General features: G+C 40.3%; 1 protein-coding gene across 1 annotated transcript; it reads right to left on the bottom strand.

The window, feature by feature from the left end:
- Positions 1-4,023: 4,023 nt before the first annotated feature.
- Positions 4,024-20,238, bottom strand: IYD (iodotyrosine deiodinase). The gene is made up of 5 exons (XM_061471529.1): positions 19,976-20,238; positions 10,379-10,573; positions 7,665-7,824; positions 6,394-6,550; positions 4,024-4,600 (listed from the first exon to the last, which is right to left on the bottom strand). Exons 1-5 carry the CDS (start codon positions 20,154-20,156, stop codon positions 4,418-4,420), a joined length of 876 nt encoding a protein of 291 aa, XP_061327513.1. The 5' UTR covers positions 20,157-20,238; the 3' UTR covers positions 4,024-4,417.
- Positions 20,239-22,878: the final 2,640 nt, after the last annotated feature.

Raw genomic sequence — 22,878 nt, 5'->3', positions numbered from 1 at the left:
TAATGAAATGCCTTGAGAGTTCTGAGTCATTAATGAAATGTCTGTTCTGCAAAAGCACTATGGATGACTAAGCTCAAGTGGGCGGAACCCTTCAAAAAGAACACAACTGTCGACCTCTTCCTAATGATATCCACAGAAGTCTGAGCAGTGACAGCAACATGAAGCCAAGGCTGATCCCCTCTGGAACAAAAAAAGCTTCCTAGCACTTGTATGTTCTGGTAGGACCAGCTTTTAAGTTTTCATTTCTTTCAAGTGCTTTTCTGGGAGCAGCGGATTAGTGCTGCATAATCATATTCTGTCAGTACCTGGCATTCAGGCACAGCTGATCCTGCCTTGGAGCATGAGCTAGATGCTTTCTTAAGATTCATTTTCCATTAATCCATGAGATCTACGTAGCAATAAAATAAATAAACCAATCAGATGCTGACTGCATGTCTACTTGCTAAAAAGTCTTTGAGGTGCTGCAGCTTAGAGCAAAACCACAACCTGAGGTTATGGCTTGCATTCTTCTGTTCATGCAGGATACACAGCAACATGTTAAGATGCCCTTACATGCAGAATTTGCTTTGCTTTTATTGTACTAGCATAAATTCATTTGGTAAGAAGTGCTGATAAAATACAGTTTAATACATCCCTGTACACCAGCTCAGACTCAGTAGCTGTTCTTGGGCACAGTTATCTCCATCAGATGCAAGACAGCAGCACTGTGCTTTAACTTATTTGCGAAGAAGATAAATGCCAACAACCTGCTATTTTCTTCAAGCCAAGAGCAGTGCATTTATATCGTTACTGCAGCCCTGGTAGTTTATAGGAAGCTCAGGTGAGTTCTAAGCTGTAGTGGAGATAGGCATATATACCAGCACAACAGAGACCTCAGACCTTACACTCTGAATCACTAAGAAAAAGAAAATCACTTTCTAGCAGAACCAGTTGGGTTCTGGTTCACCTGGCTGGAATGGAAGATGATGGAGTGGGTAAGATACTGCTGCTCCAGGAGTAGCAGCAGAAGTGCTTCCCTGCCTCAGTTTGTGGTCAGCTGTTTTGCAAATGAACCAGGTAAACTGCAATAGCTTAAAGGTCTGCATTCAAGAGCATACCAAAAGCAATGTTTAGCCAGCCACACAGTGGAAGGTGACAGGCAGTTTCCCATGGTTTCAGGATCCAACAACACGTGATACTCATTCTTTTAATTATCATGGTAGTGATGCTGGGTACCATGTTGCACCTCATTTCAAGTCCATTTTTTTTCACAAACGTCAAACAGTGAGGGTCCTTAAATGTGCACAGATTTATCCACGCAGTTCAAGAAAGAAAGATCCTAGAAATATTATTCAGTGTTAGCAGCTTTCCCTTCCCAAAAAAACACCCATGTTTTCACAAGGTGGCATCCAACTGTTGATTATGAGCAAGGGAAATAACCGGCTATAAGGAACAGTCATGCTTTTACAAAAGGGCACAAGAGTTACTAGAGACACGATCTGAAACATGAAGAACTCCACTTAAATAGCAGAAAAACATTTTTTCACTATGGAATTGAAAAAAAATACCATGCAAGTTTCCTTAAGACGTTATGGACTTTCCATCCTTAGAGTTCTTCAGATTTGTCTGGACAAGACCTTGAGTGATCTGATCTAAATAGACCTGCTTTGAGCAGAGTTTTGGAGAGGATGGATAAGTCCCTTCCAACCTTAATTATTCTGTGATTCTAGAAAACTAGTATTTAGAGCTAAGTTTTCTAAAGGGCTCAGTTACCATCTGAGTGTACAGTCATTTTCTAGAAGTAAGTAAACTGAGCCCAGAGTCTTTCAGACATGTGGCCATAAGGTATCACGAAGACAGACACCAAATTCCAGCATCTTTTGCTGATCTCCTCAAGTCTTTTAATCTTGGTTTCAAACAGAACAAGAAGAAGAATATAAAAATCAAATCCCTACTGGTTGTGTGGGAGACGTTCCTCCCAGAATGTTCTCTTCCTGAAAAAACATTTTTCACCCAAATAAAGGAAAAATCCCTAGTAAAACAATTTAAATGCTAACCTTAATTTTACTTACAAATCTTCTGCATGGAAAAGATATTCTTATTTAATTTGTGTTTAAAGACAGCACACTTATTAGAGAACAGTGGCAATTCTAAGTAGGCTTGTCACAACAGGAGCACTAATATGATTTATATGAGACTGCAGTATAATCAGCAATTGTAATACTACTGGAGTATTTGCATTTGAATAAGCATTTGTATGGGAGAAAAAAAAAAATAACCCTTCTTTTACTTACACTGTGATTCCAGAAGTGCCTTCCTGGATAGAATCTTTCCCATCTAGTAGGTGTGAGGGCTTTGTTTTTCCAGCTACTATGTATATATTAGTTTTTGGAATGAACACATGGGGGAAAAAGCCACCATTAATCTTCTTTGGTGCAAAGATGTACATTGTTATATACCAGTGTTTGTAATTGTGATGATTTTTTGTATATTTTCAAAGAAGTGGTTTAGTTCTTTGGTTTTTAATTATGAAACCATACTAGAAACAGTCTTATATATGCAAACTCCTGCTGTTTGAAACTGAATTCATCTGAAAAAGTGTCTGTGAATGCTGTCATGGAATAAACATGCCATCTATTTTGCACACCAAGTCCGGGCAGCAGCAATTTATTTCTGTAGCTATAAAGAGATTGCAAAGCAATAGAGATTCAGTTCTCGATTGATGTGAACTCTGAGTGAAACTGAACAAACTTAAAATAACATGGCTTATATACATGTACAGCAGGTATGAACTGTTCTTTGAAATGGCGTGGTATGACAAACGTCTGCACAGAGGGACAGCTTGCTACAGCAGCTTTAATATGTATTCCTGATAACTGGAGACCTGCAGCTTGTCAGGCTTGGCTTGGTTCAGCTCATCCCTCTCTCCCTGACTAGCTTTTAGACCTTGCAAGCATGTATGCATAGGTCTTTTTTTTTTTTTTACTTTACTGTAGTTATAAAAGCTCATTTCAGACTAGGTCTGCACAGGAAACTCTTCCTGCCATTGCTGTACTGCTGAGGATTTGAAATGGGTCTAGTAAAACAGGTGAACACATGGTCATGCCTACTAAGTACCAGCAAAATGTTCTGCCGAAGAGAACAGTTTTTCTCATTGTGTGACAGAGGCATTGACACCCCTGTACCTCTGCAAATTATCCCCTCCACTTGCTCAACAGACAGCAGGTCACGTTGAATAGGACTGACTTCAGACAAGACACAGCAAGTTAACTCAAGCAGCACCCAAAGAAAGCTGAAGCCAATCTGACCAAATTTGCCTGACGTTACATGCAGCAGAGAACAGGGTGGGAAAGGATTTCACAGAACAGAGACAGCTTCAGGGTCTGGCATCTCTGATTTCAGTGTTCTCATCTTGCGCCGCAGGCAGAGCCGGCAGGAACCACAACCCCACGAGGGGGCTCTGCCAGCGCAGGCATCGGCAGCGTCCATCCTTCCAGTGAGCAATTCGCGCTAGTGCCCAGCCACATCCTGCGTGTAGACAGGGCTTTCAATAGGGAGCATTGCCTTTATAGGAAGCGGTCTTAAACCTAAATACACCTGATTTGGTGTGACGTGAAAGCATCTCTCATGTGTCAGGGTCTCTAAAGCCATTTAAAATCCAGGGTATTAAACTGGTATAGTTGTATGTATAAACAGGATATTTAGAGTAGTAGTTTTCTCTGGGCTGCTTCCAGCAGAAGTAGCAAATATAGGGAGCACATTAGATAGCTGCCATATGATCTAACAGTGCGTGGAACATGTATAAATAAATGGTAACGAGGAAATTACTTGGACATCTTGATCCTACTAGATCTCCCCCAGAAAAAGACTCCTGTACTAGTAATAGTTTAAGCCTGGTGTAGGCAAGGTTTTTTTAGATCAGTCAAGCAGGGAAAATGCTACTATATACAAGCAAAATGGCTTCCTCCTATGCAGAACTGAACACAGTGAAGGGGAAGGGGAGCACAGTAAATAGCACACACTGATCAAGATAAGACAGCAAAGTTTGACCTTTCATATCTTTTAATACAACCTCCATTAAAATTCTGAAGTGAAAATAGCTGGGTAATCATGAAAGTATAAGGAAAATATATGTTCAAGTAAAGATTAATCCCTACAATGCATAAGAATAATCAAGTGATGAAGGTCATTTAAATCCCATTGTATATGTCTCCTGGAACAACTGCCTGGTCTCACTGATAATAGCACCTGCCAAAGGCACAGTGCGTGACTGTTCAATGCTATTGGTAGACTACTAGCACTAAGAGGAATACAGGTGTAAACTGCCAGAACAGCAGTGATATAGGAGGACGATACACAGAAACAGCAGTGACAACTTCAGTGGGCTGCTGCTTACAAGCTATCAGTAGGAATGTGCTTCTTCCTAGTGGCACTGGGCTCACATGACTACCATGATGTCTTCCAGCGGCTTTCGAGTCAGTGCAGGCACAGTAGCATCTTTCCTGGGATAGCCAACAGGGAGCAACAACAGTAGCTTCTCGTTTGCCGGGCGCTGGAGCAGCACCCGGAGTTGGGGGCCACAGTTGAGAGGAGTTGAGGTCACTGTGTACAGACCCACGTTCTGCAGCAAGACAGACAGCAATAGAATGAGACAGAGATCTGCACTCTGTATTTGTATCCATTATTTCATACAGGACCATTACACATTCTCCTATTGATTAGCCCAGAAATGCTGCTGTGTTAGACTCTGCTGCAGGCTTTAGAACATCTGATTTACTAATAGCCTCAACAGTACCACAAAAAGATGCCTGTTTTGCTTACAGAGAAGTACAACAAACACAAATTCTGCCGGAAATGTTTATGTGCTGTACAGCAGGGTCTGCCTGCAGTGCTCACTGTAATGGGAGACCCATGGCTACAGGCTTTGAGATACAAAAGTCAGCCAGGGAGAAGTGCTCAGGCAATGGGCTTCTCATGTTAAGTAATCTCTACAATCTTCTGAAAAGAAGAGCTAATAGTGGTGATGCTGAATATCACGAGTCCATGGCACTATATCTTTTCACAGAATCAGAGTTCTTAAATTTGGAAGTGACCTCTGGAGATCATCTAGGCCGACCCCCAAAACAGGTTTTTACAATTTACCATACCAAACACCCATGATGTAGTCTCAAACTGTAATTTAGAAAATGAGGCTGCACATGGAGCCACTCAACAATCTACTGTCTCGGAAATAGTCTTTTTTTTTCCTGGTACTCTGTCCAACTTCTTATATATCTGCCTTGTACTAAAAGTCTTAAGGATCTGTTTGTTTCCCTGGCAGATACATCATTCTACTTTCACTTACACTAGTGGTGTCAGTTAATTTCTAGGAGTTGGGAAAGAGGCAGCACTAAGGAGCCTATCAGTTCATAGGGAGCCTCAGAAATTCCACCTAATGATGGGATGACTCTCCTTGTCAGTCCTACTGTTTCTGACTAAGGCACTAGTGACATAGTGTTAGTTCTGCCCCATTCCGTATGCACTCCCTTTGCTCCCAGCTCCATGGAGGGACAATACAGAGCACTGTGCAGCTGCAGAGCAGCAACACCACAGCAATATGCTTCTTCACTGCTTGCTCACTTCTCAGATTTCCCGTATCTGAAGAACCCTGAAGGAGCAGCAATGAGGGAAGGGAAGCGTCACTCAAAACAGAATGGAGGAGAAATGTCAGTTCCCGGCACGAAATAGGTCTGACATAAGAGGTGGCGCCTTGCTGTTATCCTCCTGACAGGCCAAGTTAACTATCGGAAGAGCTTCACTATTTAAACACTTGTGTGAGTACATCAGATACAACATGCAGAACTGAACATGGAGAAACCACTGAGAAAATCCACTGACTGGTGTCAAACATGCTGAGCTTTAGAAATCAGTTCACTTTTGGAAACGCCTCAGAAAGACTGATTGAAATAGTGCAGCTTCTTCTGTGAAATATGTCCCTGATTTTTTTTCAGCACTATGAACTGAAAATGATTTGGGGTCAAGCCATTTTTTTAGGAGTTACTGAAAAGAAGGGGACAGTGTGGCACTGCACAGCTGTGCTAGGGTAGTCTGCAGACCCTGGCAGCCCTGTTAGCACAAGACAGAAACCACAGGAGCTAAAGCTTGTGCCAGAAGCAGAGTGACAACTCTGGAAGTAAGCTTCATTATGTTTTTATTCCTGTTAACCAGAGAATAGGAATCACCCTCTCAGACATAAACATGTGCAGAATAACTTTAAAACTCAAAACTAAGATGTAGTTTCAGGAATTGGAGTAATACAGAAGACTGATAATGTTAAAATCTAAATTGGGCTCCACCCTCATTTGGGTAAAATAGTCTTAGTATGTAATCCAAACCAATATACTGATTCCCAGTATGTCTGTTCTGTCAGCATACCTGCAGTGCAGCAAGCAGGATACCACAGGCAATAGAAACACTGATTTCATTGTAGTAGTGGGTCTTCTTTTTGCCATTGGGAAGCCACCCATATACCTGCTTGAAAATGAGGATCAGATATGGAGCAGTGTCCAAGTACTCTTTGATCCAGTTTGTTCTGCAAAAGAGTAGTGCTTAAGACATTTATTTTGCAACCTTTTCACTTTCCTGTAAGTCACATTTACTGTCTACAAAGGGACACTAAAGGCATGGGACATTTATGGCAGTAAACTAAAGCTTAGAACACTTATTATGAAGGATTAAGTATTATCAGCTTAAATAGAAACATTTCTGACCAAAAAAAAGCTTGAACAAAGTTCTCTGTTTCAAAAGATTCAGCCGAGCAGTTGATGCGCTCACTCTCAAGAGTGAAATTGCATAAAAATAGAAGGTAGGACTTGACCTCTTATTTATGAACTGGCCTTACAAGCATTTGCCCTTGAAATTGTTTAATTCCTGGGATTTTGCAGACTTGCAGGTTCACCTGTTACCAGCAGTGCCAACTTTTTCATGATTTTAGGGAAAACTGCTAGTAGAAAAATCCAAAACTTCTTGGTCTAAGGTGTAAACCTAAATATAGTTTCAAGCTTTATGCACATCTTTCATTTGACAAGCCAAGGCTCAGAAGACATCTTCCCATTGTGTGAAGTTAAGCAAATCAGACTTTGGAACAATGAAATATTGCATAATTCAGCACTTGTACAGAGGCAAGTTGTGGGGTTACCTTAGCCGGCAGCAAGGATCCCGACAACTTAGGGAGCTTCATTTTTTGGAGACCAGCAGAAAAAAACTGGGATAAGCATTGTGACAGTAGAGGTTACATATGAAAAAAAAATAACAATGGAGCCAAATGCTTGGAAGAGTTTCAAGATGGAGAGCGTATAATCCCTTTTACTGGAGGCATTTTACGCACCAGCCACGAAGGCAGGATTCTACATGTATTTTTAAGTTTTTCTTTCCAACATGAATCTTAGAAATATATTAAAAGTGAGAGGGAGGAAGAAATGGGAAAGGATACTAGGAGAATTCAAGATAAGCTTCTTTTATCACTTCATCACAAGCAAAGGTTTTAAAAAATAAGCTGGATATTTTTCAACTTTGCTATTTCCCCCCCCCCCCCGAAATTAAGTTGGGATGGAGAGGGAAAGTCTGCCTAAAACTTCCCAATATAGTTTTTCCTAGACTAAAACACAGCTCCCCTCAAACGGCTTAGCTCACTGAATTTTTCATACCTCAGTCTTTTCAGGTCATTAACCCATCTGTCTCCCATCCTTTTTTTGTAGTTGATTTCTTCTTCTTCTTCTACAATCTCACGAATCTTATGTTTTAAATATGGATCTTGCACTACCACAAAGGTCCAGGGCTCAGTGTGTGCTCCACTGGGTGAAGTACCTTCATACAAAACAAGCAAAGATGAAAACCCAGGAAGGAGGGTGCGCAGTGAGAGGTATCAGCTTTTCCTCATGGTCTTTCAGGCTGAGCAATGGCAAAGCAAGTGGATGAATCAATGAAAAAAAAAGGACTGAGATAAATTTTGGCAGTCAATCCTGTCAATTTCTTTCTCAAAGACTGTGAAGTCCCAGTTCAACAACAGAGGTTGGTACTTTCTTACAGCCATCTTACAGGAAACCAAGGTCAGGGATGTATAAATTCCTTTGTGGTTGTTGTGATGAGGTAGCATTATGGTGCAATATATGCACACAGTAATGATATTGCAAAGTGTTATAACAAAAGCAACACACTGTCTGACTATGCATCCGACTCTGAGACACAATTTTAGCTGAAGGGCAAAGCTAATGGCTTTCAGGGAAACAAGGCTAAGTGACCACCCCAGGAATCTGTTGCTGACTGACAAAGATGAGGAGCTGCACAATGCTGACATCTGCCATATAGCATACAGGTTTGAGTTTGTTGTCCCAGGGATAGCTGGTGTATGTAGGTGTGCACATATTAGAATCATAGAATCGTTAGGGTTGGAAAGGACCTTAAGATCATCTAGTTCCAACCCCCCTGCCGCAGGCAGGGACACCTTACACTAAATCATATCACCCAAGGCTTCGTCCAACCTGGTCTTGAACACTGCCAGGGATGGAGCATTCACCACCTCCCTGGGCAACCCATTCCAGTGCCTCACCACCCTAACAGGAAGGAATTTCCTTCTTATATCCAACCTAAACTTCCCCTGTTTAAGTTTTAACCCGTTACCCCTTGTTCTGTCACTACAGTCTCTAATGAAGAGTCCCTCTCCAGCATCCCTATAGGCCCCCTTCAGATACTGGAAGGCTGCTATGAGGTCTCCACGCAGCCTTCTCTTCTCCAGGCTGAACAGCCCCAACTTCCTCAGCCTGTCTTCATACAGGAGGTGCTCCAGTCCCCTGATCATCCTCGTGGCCCTCCTCTGGACTTGTTCCAACAGTTCCATGTCCTTTTTATGTTGAGGACACCAGAACTGCACACAATACTCCAAGTGAGGTCTCACAAGAGCAGAGTAGAGGGGCAGGATCACCTCCTTCGACCTGCTGGTCATGCTCTTCTTGATGCAGCCCAGGATACGGTTGGCTTTTCGGGCTGCAAGCGCACACTGCAGCCGGCTCATGTTCATTTTCTCATTGACCAACACCCCCAAGTCCTTCTCTACAGGGCTGCTCTGAATCTCTTCTCTGCCCAACCTGTAGCTGTGCCTGGGATTGCTCTGACCCAGGTGTAGGACCTTGCACTTGGCATGGTTAAACTTCATGAGGTTGGCATCAAATTATTAAATCTGCACTTGCTCATTCAGCTCTTCTTGTTACACATCAACATCATTGGAGAATATTTTAACAGCCTAGAGGATGAAAGCCAGAAACTGAAAGGTATAGTTATCTCTGCAGGCTGACAGATAAGGAATCTATTTAGATCTCTCTAGCCCCTCATACACATATCAAAAATATTTGAAGGTCTTGAACACATACAATGTTTGCTTACCTAAGCACTGATTTCAGTTTGAGAAATACTGAATAAGCAGCTTGAACTACCTTTTATATTAAAATGTGTTTATATTGTGACCCTTGAATCTTCTCAGGTTTCCCCAAGAACTGATGACATTTATGCTTTGCTTTGTTTTCTTTTTCTCTACACAGCCCAAAGCTTTCAGGATTACTAAATACTTCATCTGCACTCCAGGCTTGTTCGCTATGCTGCATTTGCCAAAACATGCTCAGTGTTCTAATGACTCCCAGCTAATTAGAGGAAGATGGAGACTCGTTACAGTGCAGTAACAAAGCTGCTTACAGTTTTTAATGGGAAAACAACGCACCTCAAATGCTAAAAATGTCTGTATTGTTAATCCTGCTAGAGGCTACTGAACATTTCTCTGAATTTTTCTACATAGTTTCTCTAATACTTTCTATATTAGCAGTAGCTGGTTCATAGAGTAAGAGAAATAGTAAGGGTCAAAACCACTCCTGGCTGAAGTCTGTGTTACTAAAGCAGAGATGAGATTAGTCCAGGACATGACAGTAATGATTTGAAACCCATGAATTCTCAAAAAATAAAAAAAAATCAAAAATTTATTTCTGACATTCAGTTAAATAACCTCCATTAGGGTCCTCATCGTAACACTTCGGCTATATGCAAGAGGGGCCTGGAACTGATTTGAAAGGACGGGAAAAGTTTTTTCTTCTAGACTGAAACTTCTTTCCCATAGTAAACCCTAACCATTTATGTCAACCACTTATGGCTGAGACAATTTCACTGATTTGTCTGGAAAAAAAACAAACCAAACATAGTTGTTCAAATTGAGTAATTTCCGATCAATCAACGGGTGCTCACGCATTATGGCTACAGGTGAAACTAGGAAAACTGTAAGCCAAATGCCGATTCCCTTGGCTTTTCCGCATCACATTTACACTGTTGAACAGCAATGCTGATCCTCTTTTTTCAGACCTTGAACCACTTGGTACCATACCTGCTGTTCTGATGACATTATCGATAACTTCCCTGGGGACCGGCTCATCACTAAGAAACCTGACAGACCGCCTCTTATTAAGAAGCTCATAAAACAACTTTGACCTTTTAATCATTTCGGCCTCAGTGTAGTGCTCCACAGAGAAGGGGACATGGGCAACGTTTTCCTCAGGTCCTTGCCACTCTTCATCCACCTCTGCGAGAAAACAAAAGTGGTTAGGAATTCTTTTGTTTACCTCTAGAGAATGCTATTTATATCTTTGGCATTCACAACCATAATGCACTTTGGCCTGCACTGGCATGCATTCCACTTCTATACCACTATAAAGACAAAGTCTGAGGTTCCAGTTGACACAATTCATTGATCCCTGGCCTCAGCTACTGAATAAGCACCTTGTTTAAATACCAAGAGGGAAGCGGGTCCTGGGTGGCTGTAGCAAGTGTGATCCACAAAGAAGATATAGTCCTCTCCACTTCAGTCTGCAGGACAGCCTGTAAAAACGGGTTACAGGCTGAAACAGTGGTGAAAATGTGGCCAAACCTTCAGCCCAGTTTTCTCAATCAGTAAATGCAAACGTGTGTCCCTTTCTGAGCAGTCTAATCAGAAAAAAATTAAATTACTGACATTAAAAAGAGGACTTAACAATCAATAGATGTAAAATCTCCCCTGAAGAGCTGAATGTCAGCTTTTTCCATATTCATGGTTCATAGCAGAAGCACAAGTTTAGGCTCTGCAAATGTGACTTTGTGGTTAAGTTCTTCAGTTTCATGATACTTTCAGCATAAGGGGAAATGGATGACAGGCATCTATACTTAGGATAACAACATATCAAATGTAGGGTATTATGTTTCTTCTCTTTCATTTAAGAACTCAAAATGGTTCCTCATTTCACTGAAAACTGTCTCTTTGGGTTTTTTTTAATACCACTTCTGTTGCCTCCGAGATCTCCTCTTTCTCCCCTACATTCCTAGAAACAGCAGTGATAGCATTTTTTGCAACTATGATGCGGAAGTTAAAGCCATTTAAGCTTTGCATTTTGACCAGTCAATAGTATTGAGCAATCTGCCACAGAGGGCTGAGTCAGGAAAAAATATTCCAGTTCTTTTTCAGTTACTGTTAGGCTATTATTCTGGAATCATAGCAATCTCCAGTGCAAATTCAAACAGCAATTATTTCTGTGTTTTAGTAGCATGCAGTTGCTTAGAAACCAAGCTGATTTTTTGTTCATTTTACAAACAGCAGTGAAATATTCACAAGTGTGGCTCAGCATGTGAAAGAGACTGCAATACATCCAGTGTCATATGTTGAGTCTAAACAGAATTATTCTGGTCCCTAAATAACATACATTTCATTTTGCATACAAAGAAGTCACCCAGAAAATCTGTTTTGTTTAGCATTTCATGCCCGCATTAAGCACTCTCAGTCACAGTCTGCAAGGACCTGACACCAGGGTAATGGGAAGCAGTGACCCATTGTAAAAATTATTTTTGTGGCTGTCTTGCACACTCAAATGAAAAAGGAAAAGGATGCCTCTTCCTAGTGTTCCCTTTGTGGTTTTGACTTAGTAAAGCAGATTATTTACACTTCAGTGGCAACTGGCTGTCTAAGATTTGCCCCTTTGCTAGGATTCTGGTGATATTCTCTTTCAGAAACTTTCACACCCCTATTTCTTTTTGCTCTTCCTCCTCCACACTCACTGAAAGGAATACCACAGGGGTAAAAGGCTATGTTTACACTAGCAAGTAGTGTGGTGCAATAGGATGCTGAGAGAAAGAGCTGTTGCTGGGGACCCAGTGTTCAACATCCTACATGTTTTGGAGTGATAGGGTAGCTGGAGAGGTAAGGTAGGGAGATGTTTAAAGCTGCATTTTTTTCACCCATTCCATGCTGTGCATGTTACTATATGATGCCATTTTCAAGCACCACTAAGTTAAGCTGGTAAAAGCCAGTATGCAAAATCTTCCACAGGCAGAATCCAAGACAGTAATAACTGGCAGCCAAAGTATTTCAGAGAAAAAGTGGTGACCCACAAAAGTATAAAACCCGAAGGGAAAAAATAAGGACTAGGGAGACAGCAACTCATCAACCCTTTCTGACTTGGCTGAGAAATGTCTGGCCAGTAGAGAAATTCAGAAGGTGTCCACTGACACAGATAAGATGGAAAATCAGCAAGCTTTGGGACATAGCCTCTCCTGCAATCTCCTCGCAAAGGACTTACAAGTCTGGAAGCTAGCTGGCCTCCTGCAACTGTCATTACTGGTCCAATAAAACTAATTCTCCCTCCCAGACCATCTTGTATAGCAGTACTGAAACTACAGCAAAGATATTCATTGCTGAACTTAATTGAGATTTAGTTACACAGAATGATACACATGTTAATTTTCTCCATATGTACTCATGTGAGAGTAGTTTCTAAATGGGAGACATATTTTCCTTATGACAACAAAAAAACTTCCTGAAATCAGCTGAGGTTGTGTATTGTCTATTGGAAAGCAGAACCTGACCAGAAAACTATACTGAAAGTAGGTATTGTATTAGTGTCCTGGTGAAAAATTCAGGTCAGACTATACTATTTGTGCTTATATCAATGTGCCAAGATGATCATCCCTACATATTTCACAAGTTTACAGTGTTGAGTGTCCTGGGAAATAGACTATTTCTAGCCTAGAAACAGTCAATTAAAACTCACTTCAGGTCCCAAGAGTTTTTATGTGCTCTCACTATTTACTTTCTTGTGATGAGGTTTTTATCAAAGTTCAAAAAGAAGGAAATAATTTCAAGTTAGAGATTGTGTGATATGATTTAGCGTTAAGGTGTCCCTGCCCATGGCAGGGGGGTTGGAACTAGCTGATCTTAAGGTCCTTTCCATCCCTAACGATTCTATGATTCTATGAAGACTAGTCTATAAAATACTGAAAATCTTTAGAAAGAAGATTTGTCAAATCAGAACAAAGATAGATGAAATTTGTGTAATCTCTGTACCTGGTTTTGAAACACAAGGAGAGGAAAGTCAAGTAGGTGATAAACCATCAATACGTACATGAAAGTTGAAGAAGAGAATGAAGAAGTACAAGATTAAATTACTTATATGGATGAGAACAGTAGTCAGAGAACTCCCTCAAATGATGTGCTTAATCCAGAGAAGATGTTGCTTGTTGCCAGTTCAGTGCAGAGGCCTTAGGTAGCACACTGGATGAGCTATAAGTGCCTGTACAGGACAAAACATGACAGGGAGGGAAGAATGAAGATGCAATAACAATAGCAGTACCTGCTTTGACTTGTGCAGGAAGCATATCAATTAAAAAATAAGAAATTATGGATGTTGTGGTAGACTGTAAAGAAGTAAAAAGTAGCATGTTGTCGTGGTTTAAGCCCAGCTGGTAACTCAGAACCATGCAGCCGCTTGCTTACTCCACCCCACTTCCTCCCCCTGCTCCCAGAGGGATGGGGAGCAGAATTGAAAGAATGTAGCTCCCATGGGTTGAGATAAGAACAGTCCAGTAACTAAGGTATAACACAAATCACTGCTGCTACCAACAAGAATAATAATGGTAAGGGAAATAACAAGGGAAGAGAATACAACTGCTCACCACTCACTGACCGACACCCAGCCCAACCGAGCAGTGATCTACCCCTTCCAGGTAACTGCCCCCAGTTTACATACTGGGCATGACGTGCTGTGGTATGGAATAGCTCTTTGGCTGGTTTGGGTCAGGTGTCCTGTCTCTGCTTCCTCCCGGCTTCCCCTCCTCCCTGGCAGAGCATGAGACTCACAAAGTCCTTGGTCAGAGTAAACATTACTGAGCAACAACTAAAAACATCAGTGTTATCAGTGTTGTTCTCAGGCTGAAAGTCAAAACCACAGCACTGCACCAGCTACTAAGAAGGAGAAAAATGACTGCTACTGCTGGACCCAGGAAACGTATAAACAAAGGCTTGTTTTTTGAGATACACTTTTTTTATAGCGTGAAGCCTGTAGAGGCCCCCAAGGTCACATCTAGGTCAGGACACACCTTTAATAGAGACATATTGCCTCAACCACATCATTGTTATTAAATATCAGTCAGAAGCATAATTTTCTAGGTACAGAATGAAGAAGAAATATTAAGAAACCAGGCTTCCTAGCTGAAGCATCCCATACCTTAATCAAACAACCTGTTCTTCTCTTGGTGCAGTGAATCTCTTCACTTTGGTTTCAGTGAGAAGGGAGGACATTACAAAAAAAAACCAAAAAGGCACCACTAAATTGAGATTATCAGTTGATTCAATTTAATTGACAAACTCAAAGGCTGAGGAAAAGTAAGCATATAACTGTGACTTTCAATTTTTAAGGGAACAAACTTGGGGAAAAAAAGGGATTAAGGGAAATTAAGCTAGATAACTCAGACTGAAGAATTCAGGGATCAGGAAGCAGAGAAATTTCCATTTCTTTAAATCAAGAGGTATAAAAATAATCTCAAATGTAATTGGTTGAATAAACATCTCACTTAAATGATCTATAGGCAACTAGGAATGGAAGAAAGGGATTAGTTAACACAGCACCTCCTAGGACAGGAAGTATAAAACTTGCAGTATTACCCAAGGTAAAGCCAAGTTAAATTTTCAGAGGTTTGTTCGCTTCTTTTGCATTGTTTGGTTTTCGGGTTTTTTTTCCCCCTTCATGTAAATAGAAGAGAAGAGAAGACGTGAAAAGTGAAACTGCTTTGTGGTCAGGATGGTTCAACTTAACAACATGGTGAAAAAAGGAATCTGCTTTCAAAGATTCTGAACATGGGACAAAGTTGAGGTGACTAGAGAGAATCAAAGTGTGAGAATCACTATATCTAAGCTTAAGTTTTGTGAACAAAACTTTAAAAACCTTAATGCACTCAGAAGTGGGAATATTGGCTGAGGCAGGAGAGCCCAGAAGTGAGAGAACTGACACACAAAGCCAAAACTCTCCTGACAATTTAATTATTTTTTTAATAAATTAAGCTATTATTTATTCTCTGACACCATGTGTCGACCATTCATTCTTAGCAGTTAACATTATCCATATGTTAAGCTAAAATCATTATCAGCACCATCTGTTTAGTGCATATTCTCTATATCTTTAATTGCTGTGTTTAGACATATTCCTGCTTGTATGGTCACATTATACAATACTACAAATGTCTTGTTTACATCACATGTGTTGCATCATTTGATGGACAACAGACATCCTGCTAGTCAGTCTATTACCTTCCAATATTCCAAAGATTGCCATGAACTCTGTTGTACATTTACAATAATCATCAGTCTTCCTGCTTTTTAAGCAAACCTGGAAAGGTTTTGGCTCAGACATCCCAAGTGAAATCTCACTTTAAAAGTATTTTTTCTTTAACTCTATCAGAAACTCCTCTCTGGATACATTTTAAGGTTATGTTTGTGCTCTTCTCAGCAGTTCGTATGGGAAGTTATAATGAGCCTTCAAATGGTGTAATAATTTATCTCAATGTGTAGCAAAAATTCTTATAATTAATATCAAATAACATACACTCAGAACAATGACTTGTCGTTTAATTTCTATCAGCCACTTATATATACTGACACTTCCCTTTGTTGTTGGCTCCCAGTTACAAGTCATTAAGAAATTTCACTTGTCCATCTCTTGGTTTTATGGAAAGACCACTTGATAGTATAATACTATCAGATGATACTGAATCTGATCCTTGAGAAGCCCCAGTTGAAACCTCAGTCAAGACCAATGTGTTTGCTTTCCAAACCAGCTCTTCCAATTTCTTCTCTAAGGAACTGCTTTCTAAGCATAGAATTCCTCTCCAATCTTCTTTTCCAGTGTAAAGACACAATGCATAGAAAAACAATTAAATGCACATAATGACAGCTTTCAGATCTTTGGACTTAAAATGCTGGGCAACTGGTCTTGTCTTTTATTGCTTGATTAATGGCAGACTACTACATAATCTGCCACTACAGAAATCCCAGTCCTGAATACAATCCTGAACTGACTGCACGGCTAAAAGAGATGGAGTGCCTTACTAGTGAGTTATAAATAGTGGTTAGCAGCCTGATCCTGAAAACCTCAAGAGTTAATCAGGGATCCTAAGCAGAAGAAGTATCAAGAGGCAGACCCTGGAAAAAAAAAAAAAAGCCAGCGCAAAAATATTGTGAAAATTGCCTCAAACTGGAATATAGTTGCAGAAGGTTTCTTAAGATCTTCAGGGGAATGGAGCAGCTGTTTTATAAAGAGATTTGCTGGTTTATGTAGCAAAAGGAAAGCTGAGTGGTAATCTGTTTGCTGTCTATAAACCACAGGAGGATATACACCAGGGCTGGAAAATAATGCAATAATGCATCATCTCCACATAAATCCTGTGTTCCTAAATGACACAAAGCATGAAGTGTCATCAAATTGGAAAATTCAATGCTACTGCCTCATTTATGTCAGTAGTAGTATTAAAAGAATCTTTTGAACTTGCAGAGAGAAGTCCTTTAAGTGGGAGATATCTATTCTAAGAAGTATCATAAGCAATGAGCAGGGCACTTTCAGAAGAGATGGAACTTTCAGGCCTTTGTACATTGCTTTCTAGTCCTTGAGTGCATCACCAAAGTCCCCGCAACTACATACACAGCAATAAAATGCCTTTGCTATTAATCTTTATAACTGATCCCCAGGGTAACAAGGATACAAATGAAATTCAACCTCATCCTCCACAGCACTGTAAATTCTGTGTTTACCTTATCTGTCAATTGTACTGATCTGAATATACAACCAAGAAAGTGACCACTATACAATAAGCTCCCTGAGCTAAAGACTGAACTTGTCTTTGCAACAATCCAGATCTTATTGTGTAAACCTGAAGCAGTGAGAGATGAGGCATTACCACTTTGGGATTAGATGCCCACCACTAGAAGACAAACCTTGTGATTCATCATTCAAGACAAGGCTGAAGAAACATCTTTTTCATCCGTATCTAACTGATAACCACACATGTTCTAATGCAAGACACAGCCAGATAAACATACACACAGCCCATTCTTGCCAATCCACAGAACAACAGTCTCTCATTCTGGATCTCATAAATGAAGGAAAAAGTTCCAGGACAGATGGGTATGCAAACAAATCTGAAGTACTGCCAGTTAAAGCATTGAACAAATTGACTGAGTGAATGCTTTCCACTTAACCAAAGAACTGGGTTTCTGGCTGCTCTGAAAAACATCCTTCTCTTCAGCTACTGAAACGATAACACAGACAAGCTTGGGAGCACTTGGCCCTCCCCTTCAACCTTTCACTGTCAATAAGTGACTCTACTGAATCTGTCCAAGCAGTTCATCTGCTTACATTCAGTGCTTTGCTGCTTGAAGGTATGCCCCTCTCAGGGGCAGCATCCCTGCTGGTGCCACTTCAGGGAATGTTCACAGGGCTGAGGTTGGCTGAGGAAGTTCAGTGTTTTTCTTACCAACCACTTCACTCTCTTGGCAAAGCACTCTCACCTTGGTCATGTAAACATACTGAAAGACTTGGTCTTCAGCCACCCCTTCCTGTCAGGGGGCTGTTCAAAATTCAACTCATTCACCTACAGCAGCCCTAGATTCTAGCTTCAGACCTTAAAAATGTTTGATCTCACCTAATTCAAATGCTTTTCAAAGGAACTTTATCTTTAAACACAAGCCAGCTTGAGACATTAAATAGAAATGAGCTTTTCTGATAAAGTAAGATCCTTAGTACAGTAGCAGAATTTACACAGCAGGTAAAATATTCTTTTCTACAAAAAAAAAAAAAATCTCTATTTAAATCCATGTTTCTGTTTCAGCATCTAGTGCAGTCAGTGAAAATTTTAACCCTGACAAAGTGAATATGTTTTGATCATTAATTACAGCATTAGCAGAGTAGCAAATCCTTACCATAGTCTCTTCTCACTTAGTCTGGGCTTTCCACTACTGAAGAAAAACTTCCTTAAGCATGATGTAATTATTTTAATTTGTCTAGAAACAAAAGACATGCCTATATGCAAAGATGTTGGTTTGAATCACACACCATTAAGGGAAAGGTGATTCTTTGTTGTTGAAAACAACATAGCAAGAAAACTTAATTTCATGTTGGATGTCATGATAACTTGAGAGAGGTCTTATTTAAAAATAAATACATCTCGTTTAAGTAATAGCAAACAAGCACAGTTTGGAATTTAGCACCTGAATAAAAGGGAAACCAGCTAAGACCTAAAAGAATAATATTTTATATATGGAGCTGTGGCAGTGAGACTCCTTACTAAGAGTTACTAGGTTTGTTTATCTAGAGGATCTAAATTTTTTAACTGATAGAAACAGCTGTAGTCAAAGATGTGTGTCAGTGATAATTCATAGATTATAACTTGATCTATCCACAGGAATTTTAGTTTGCGGCAATTTAAATGAACAAGTAAGCTATTAGTGAGAAAAGAAATATGGAGTAATTTTATAGAGAATCTATTTTGCTTTGAACAAAGAAGGATACAACATATGAAGTAATCTTTAAAGACATTTTGAATACTTGGGAAATAGTCAATGTGGTTTAAAATGTTCCAAATATCAACTATTTCTGGAAACTGATAAAGAAAACTAACACAAAGTACACTAAACACTGAGAAATAAAGAGAAAGAACAGTCCTTAGAAACAGGTCTATGTGCAGAAAATCAATATAAGTTTCAAGATTTCTAGAAGCAGACAGAGAATGTGTCATTACAGGACAAAAAAATGCACAAAAAGCCTTTGAAACTAGCTTTAAAAGAAAAAAAAATCCTACATTATCTGCAAGATAAAAGTCTACAAAGTTCTTTTCCTATGAAGTTTTTAATTTCACAAAGAAATAAATGGAGCTTATGGAGAATAGTCAGGGAGCAAAAAGAAGGAAGGATAGATTTTGTGCTCAGACTTTTGTTCAAGCTGTGCATCAGAAATCACTCCAGAAAAAAAAAGAGGCATTCTATACAGGTTCAAATATGCAGTTGGGTAAACAGATTAGCACCATTACCATATTTTGTTCTTAAATATTTGATCAACTCAGCTCCCAAAAGATCCCACTTCCAATACAGCTAAAACTCTCATGGACATCCTCAGAAGTCACAGATGAAAGACTTCTGTAAGAAGTTTAAAAAACCCATTTCCAACTTTTCTAGGGGTGCTGAGACCAAATATGTAGCACTGGATGGTAAAGTGAAATGAGACTACAAAATCAGCTTTCAGATAGAAACTCTCTGTTCGGGTCTACACTTTGCTCACAATAGTGAGACCTGGGAAAAAGCTGGGGGGACTTCATCAGTATCTCTTTTCTTTCCCTACATTGTCCCTCATATATCTGATATTTGCTGTGCAAAGTGACAGACAGAAGCCTTGGAAAAATGATTTTCCTTTTGCATTCTGACACGCCAGATCTGGGGGAAATTGAGATTTTCATCAAGGGTGTCATAACATGGGGACAGCCTCCTTCCAGGGAGCTGAGAAGCTCAGGACACAGCACCACTGTAGCACTATGTGTTGCTATCACTGCAGAGAAGTCCAGAAGATCACATCTCCCTTATTCATATCAGCAGATAGACTTCAAACAACAAAAGTGCTCAGATGCATAAGTTTTTCCTTACCTTCTTCCTCTAAGTGGTGGTCTGTGCCATCTTTTAAATCTTCATCCACCCCTGGATGAGATAGAGGCTTGCTTTTAGTCTCATATTTTTCCTTCTCTCCATCAATCTTCTCTAGTATTACCCAAATCAAAATACATATAATGGCTATAAAGACTGGGGTTAGTGAAGAAAAGAGTGCCATGATTATGGAACAGTGGAGTCTTCCTACCAAGTTCAGTAGTTTCCTCTGAAAAGGGAAGAGCAGAACGGCAGTAAGCAGAAAGGGGTGGACCCAAGGTTCAGTCCTTGACCCTATCCAGCTTTTATTTTTTGGCCACCACCCCCACAATCTCATCTGTGATGTGCTCTGGCTCTTAAGCAGACCCAGGTTTATATGTTTTCAGGGAAGAAACTGCTAATAAACAGTGGAGAGGCACAGACCATTTACAAATGCATAAATGCTGTAGAGTGCAATATGAAAAACAAATCATCCAAAACACCAGACTAAGGCCAAAGACTTCTCCCCTATATTTTTATTGTTACTGGGATCCCAGTAATCTTCCATGTAACAACGATTATGAGAAAGAACTGAGGGGGAATGTGACTTGTAAAAACTGATGGGATCTCTTCAATGTTTAACTCTTAAAATCAGTCGTAGTGCAGGTATTCCAGGAAATCAAAATACCACCAATTGACAGTCAGCTTGCAGCTCCACCCTTGGCTATATGTAAACAGGTCAATAAAACAGATAAGCAGCAGTGTTACCTGTGTATGAAGCATGAATGAGATGATTCACAGAGCCCTGTATTTGTCCTGGATGTTCTGGAGGAATTAAAAAGAAGAATACAGGGAGTCAAAGTAAGACATTTTTAAGGGCCAAATACCTAGGCTGCAGTGAACTTTAAAACTGTGATCCAGCTATTTTATCAGTGGAAAGATTAGAAAGTGACAGTATCCCGGTCTAATCCAAGAATGGTCAGTGTGTAAATGTTTAACCCATTTTTTACCTCAGCCAGCTGCTTGGGAACTGAACCAGCAGAGAAGCACTGAATTAATGCATTTCTCTGGGATTTTTGGAACATACTGAACAATGAAATGCCAGATGGCAGTGGGTTCTGAGGGTTATACTGGAGAGCAGGGTACAGGGGTACTGAGTGCATACAGGTCCCAGCACCCAGCTAAACAACAGCCTTGTCAAGCTGTGATGCTACATAAGGCTAGCTCTGAAGTCTCATTAAGAGACTCAAATATATATTAACCATGGCAAGTTAATACGCATTATGCGTAAGCTCACCCAGGGTAAGTGGGAGCAGTCATAGCTGTAACCATTCCAGATGACATGCCCCACGGCCCTGGCACATTATGCACCGCAACCATCACCTGCTGGGGAGCACTGCAGGTCCTGCCTAAGGCACCCCCCATTTCCTTAATGTGGAAACCAGGGCATACAGGGGGAGAGAAGCTGGTGTATGCAGGCTCCATCTGGACAGGTTCTCAGTTCATACCCTAGTCACTCACATCTCTCACCTCACTGGTTCTGCTGCACTGGACACCCTTACTAGTCCCATTTGACACTGCTGCTCCAAAGGCTCCCATGCCTGAGCAAATACTACCTGGATGAAGCACCCATTAATGACCAGGTCACTGCACAGGACGAGGGATGTGTGGCCACAGTGGCTGGGTGGCAAGATGATAGACGCAGAATAAATATTTCACTGCTCTTGGTGCATCCTATCCCAACATAGAGTCCCCAGGTCCCAGAAGAGCCTGGTCATTCCAGGCACTGTGTGGGAATCTGTGTAAGAAGGGTACCCCCAGAACCAGCAAATGCCTGCATAAGTCCATCAGAAATTAAATAAAGAGGATATGCAAAAGTTGTACTTAAGTATCTAATCTAATAAAACTGGCAATGATCAGGCACCTATCTCTGGCTAAGAAGGCAACTTGATTGAAAACCCAAGCCATGAATCTTTTCTTCCCTCCTCTCCAGTCAAGTTGTAACATGGGATCATTGATCATGGACCGCATGTACAAAAAACTCCACAACCAGTACACTGTACAGGAATGGAAAGGACAGCAATTATCATGTGGGAAAAAGAGTTGAATTTATTCTCAATTTACAGTAGATATTTAAACTCATTTACCCTGCCTGTTGGCCATCCATTCATGGGGAGAGATACTTCACCTAACCCCAATTAGAAACATTAGATTTGTTCATGAGTAGAATAGAAACCTGCAGTTTCAATCAGACAAATTTTCAATAGCCTCCTCTATGGCAAGGAAGGAAAAAAGAATGTGGTCTGAATTGCACTGACTGTTTCTCCCACAGGGAGTATATTTTTGCTAACCTTGAATAATCACATACACATACATTGGGATCTGGATGATTCTCAGCAGCTGAGAATCCATCCTGCAGACATTCAGGGCTGTGCTGAAAGACTGAGAGAAGCAATACAGAAGGTTGAATGCTATTGTTTAAAACAACTACCTCTACTTGCAATGCTGGGAACATTGTAATCTCTCACTTTTCTGGAATAACTTTGACTTTCTTAGAGATGATGAGCTTCATTTTTCTCTTGTAGAGCAAAAAAGGAAAGCAAGCTAAATAAAAGTCCCTTTGGTATTAACTTAAGCAAAATCTGTATTTGGTGTTACATATTCAAGACTGCTAGGTTGAACTTCAGCCCCACAGAAATCCCTCAATACCTTGTTTTATTGAAACCTGATTTAGTTTCAATACCATATCACAGTCATTCAAAATATAAACACAGTGATGCTCTCAGGAACTGTGGAGAGGAGCAGGTAGAAGCAGTCAATTTTTACATGGTAGATTTTAATCAGCTTTTTGTGGGATTTGGAGTTTTTGTTTTTTTTTCTTTTTTTCAATCCAAGCTTTATAGAAATGTAATTATTCTTCTCATGAT

Source organism: Pezoporus flaviventris, unplaced genomic scaffold, assembly GCF_033815535.1.
Source record: "Pezoporus flaviventris isolate CSIRO_AGI_PZ_B2104156 unplaced genomic scaffold, CSIRO_AGI_Pfla_v1 ptg000066l, whole genome shotgun sequence".
Taxonomy (NCBI): domain Eukaryota; kingdom Metazoa; phylum Chordata; class Aves; order Psittaciformes; family Psittacidae; genus Pezoporus; species Pezoporus flaviventris.
Note: the sequence above shows the minus strand (reverse complement) of the source record. Positions and strands in the feature narration are given on the sequence as shown.

Bases quoted from the DNA above. Each gene is read 5' to 3' on its own strand.
- IYD (XM_061471529.1), bottom strand. From the start codon at position 20,156: ATGGCACTCTTTTCTTCACTAACCCCAGTCTTTATAGCCATTATATGT. The intron at 10,574-19,975 runs GTAAGGAAAAAC...GTTTTCTCGCAG, and splicing joins CCACCACTTAGAGGAAGAAG to AGGTGGATGAAGAGTGGCAA. The intron at 6,551-7,664 runs GTATGAAAAATT...ACTCTTTTGCAG, and splicing joins AATGACCTGAAAAGACTGAG to AACAAACTGGATCAAAGAGT.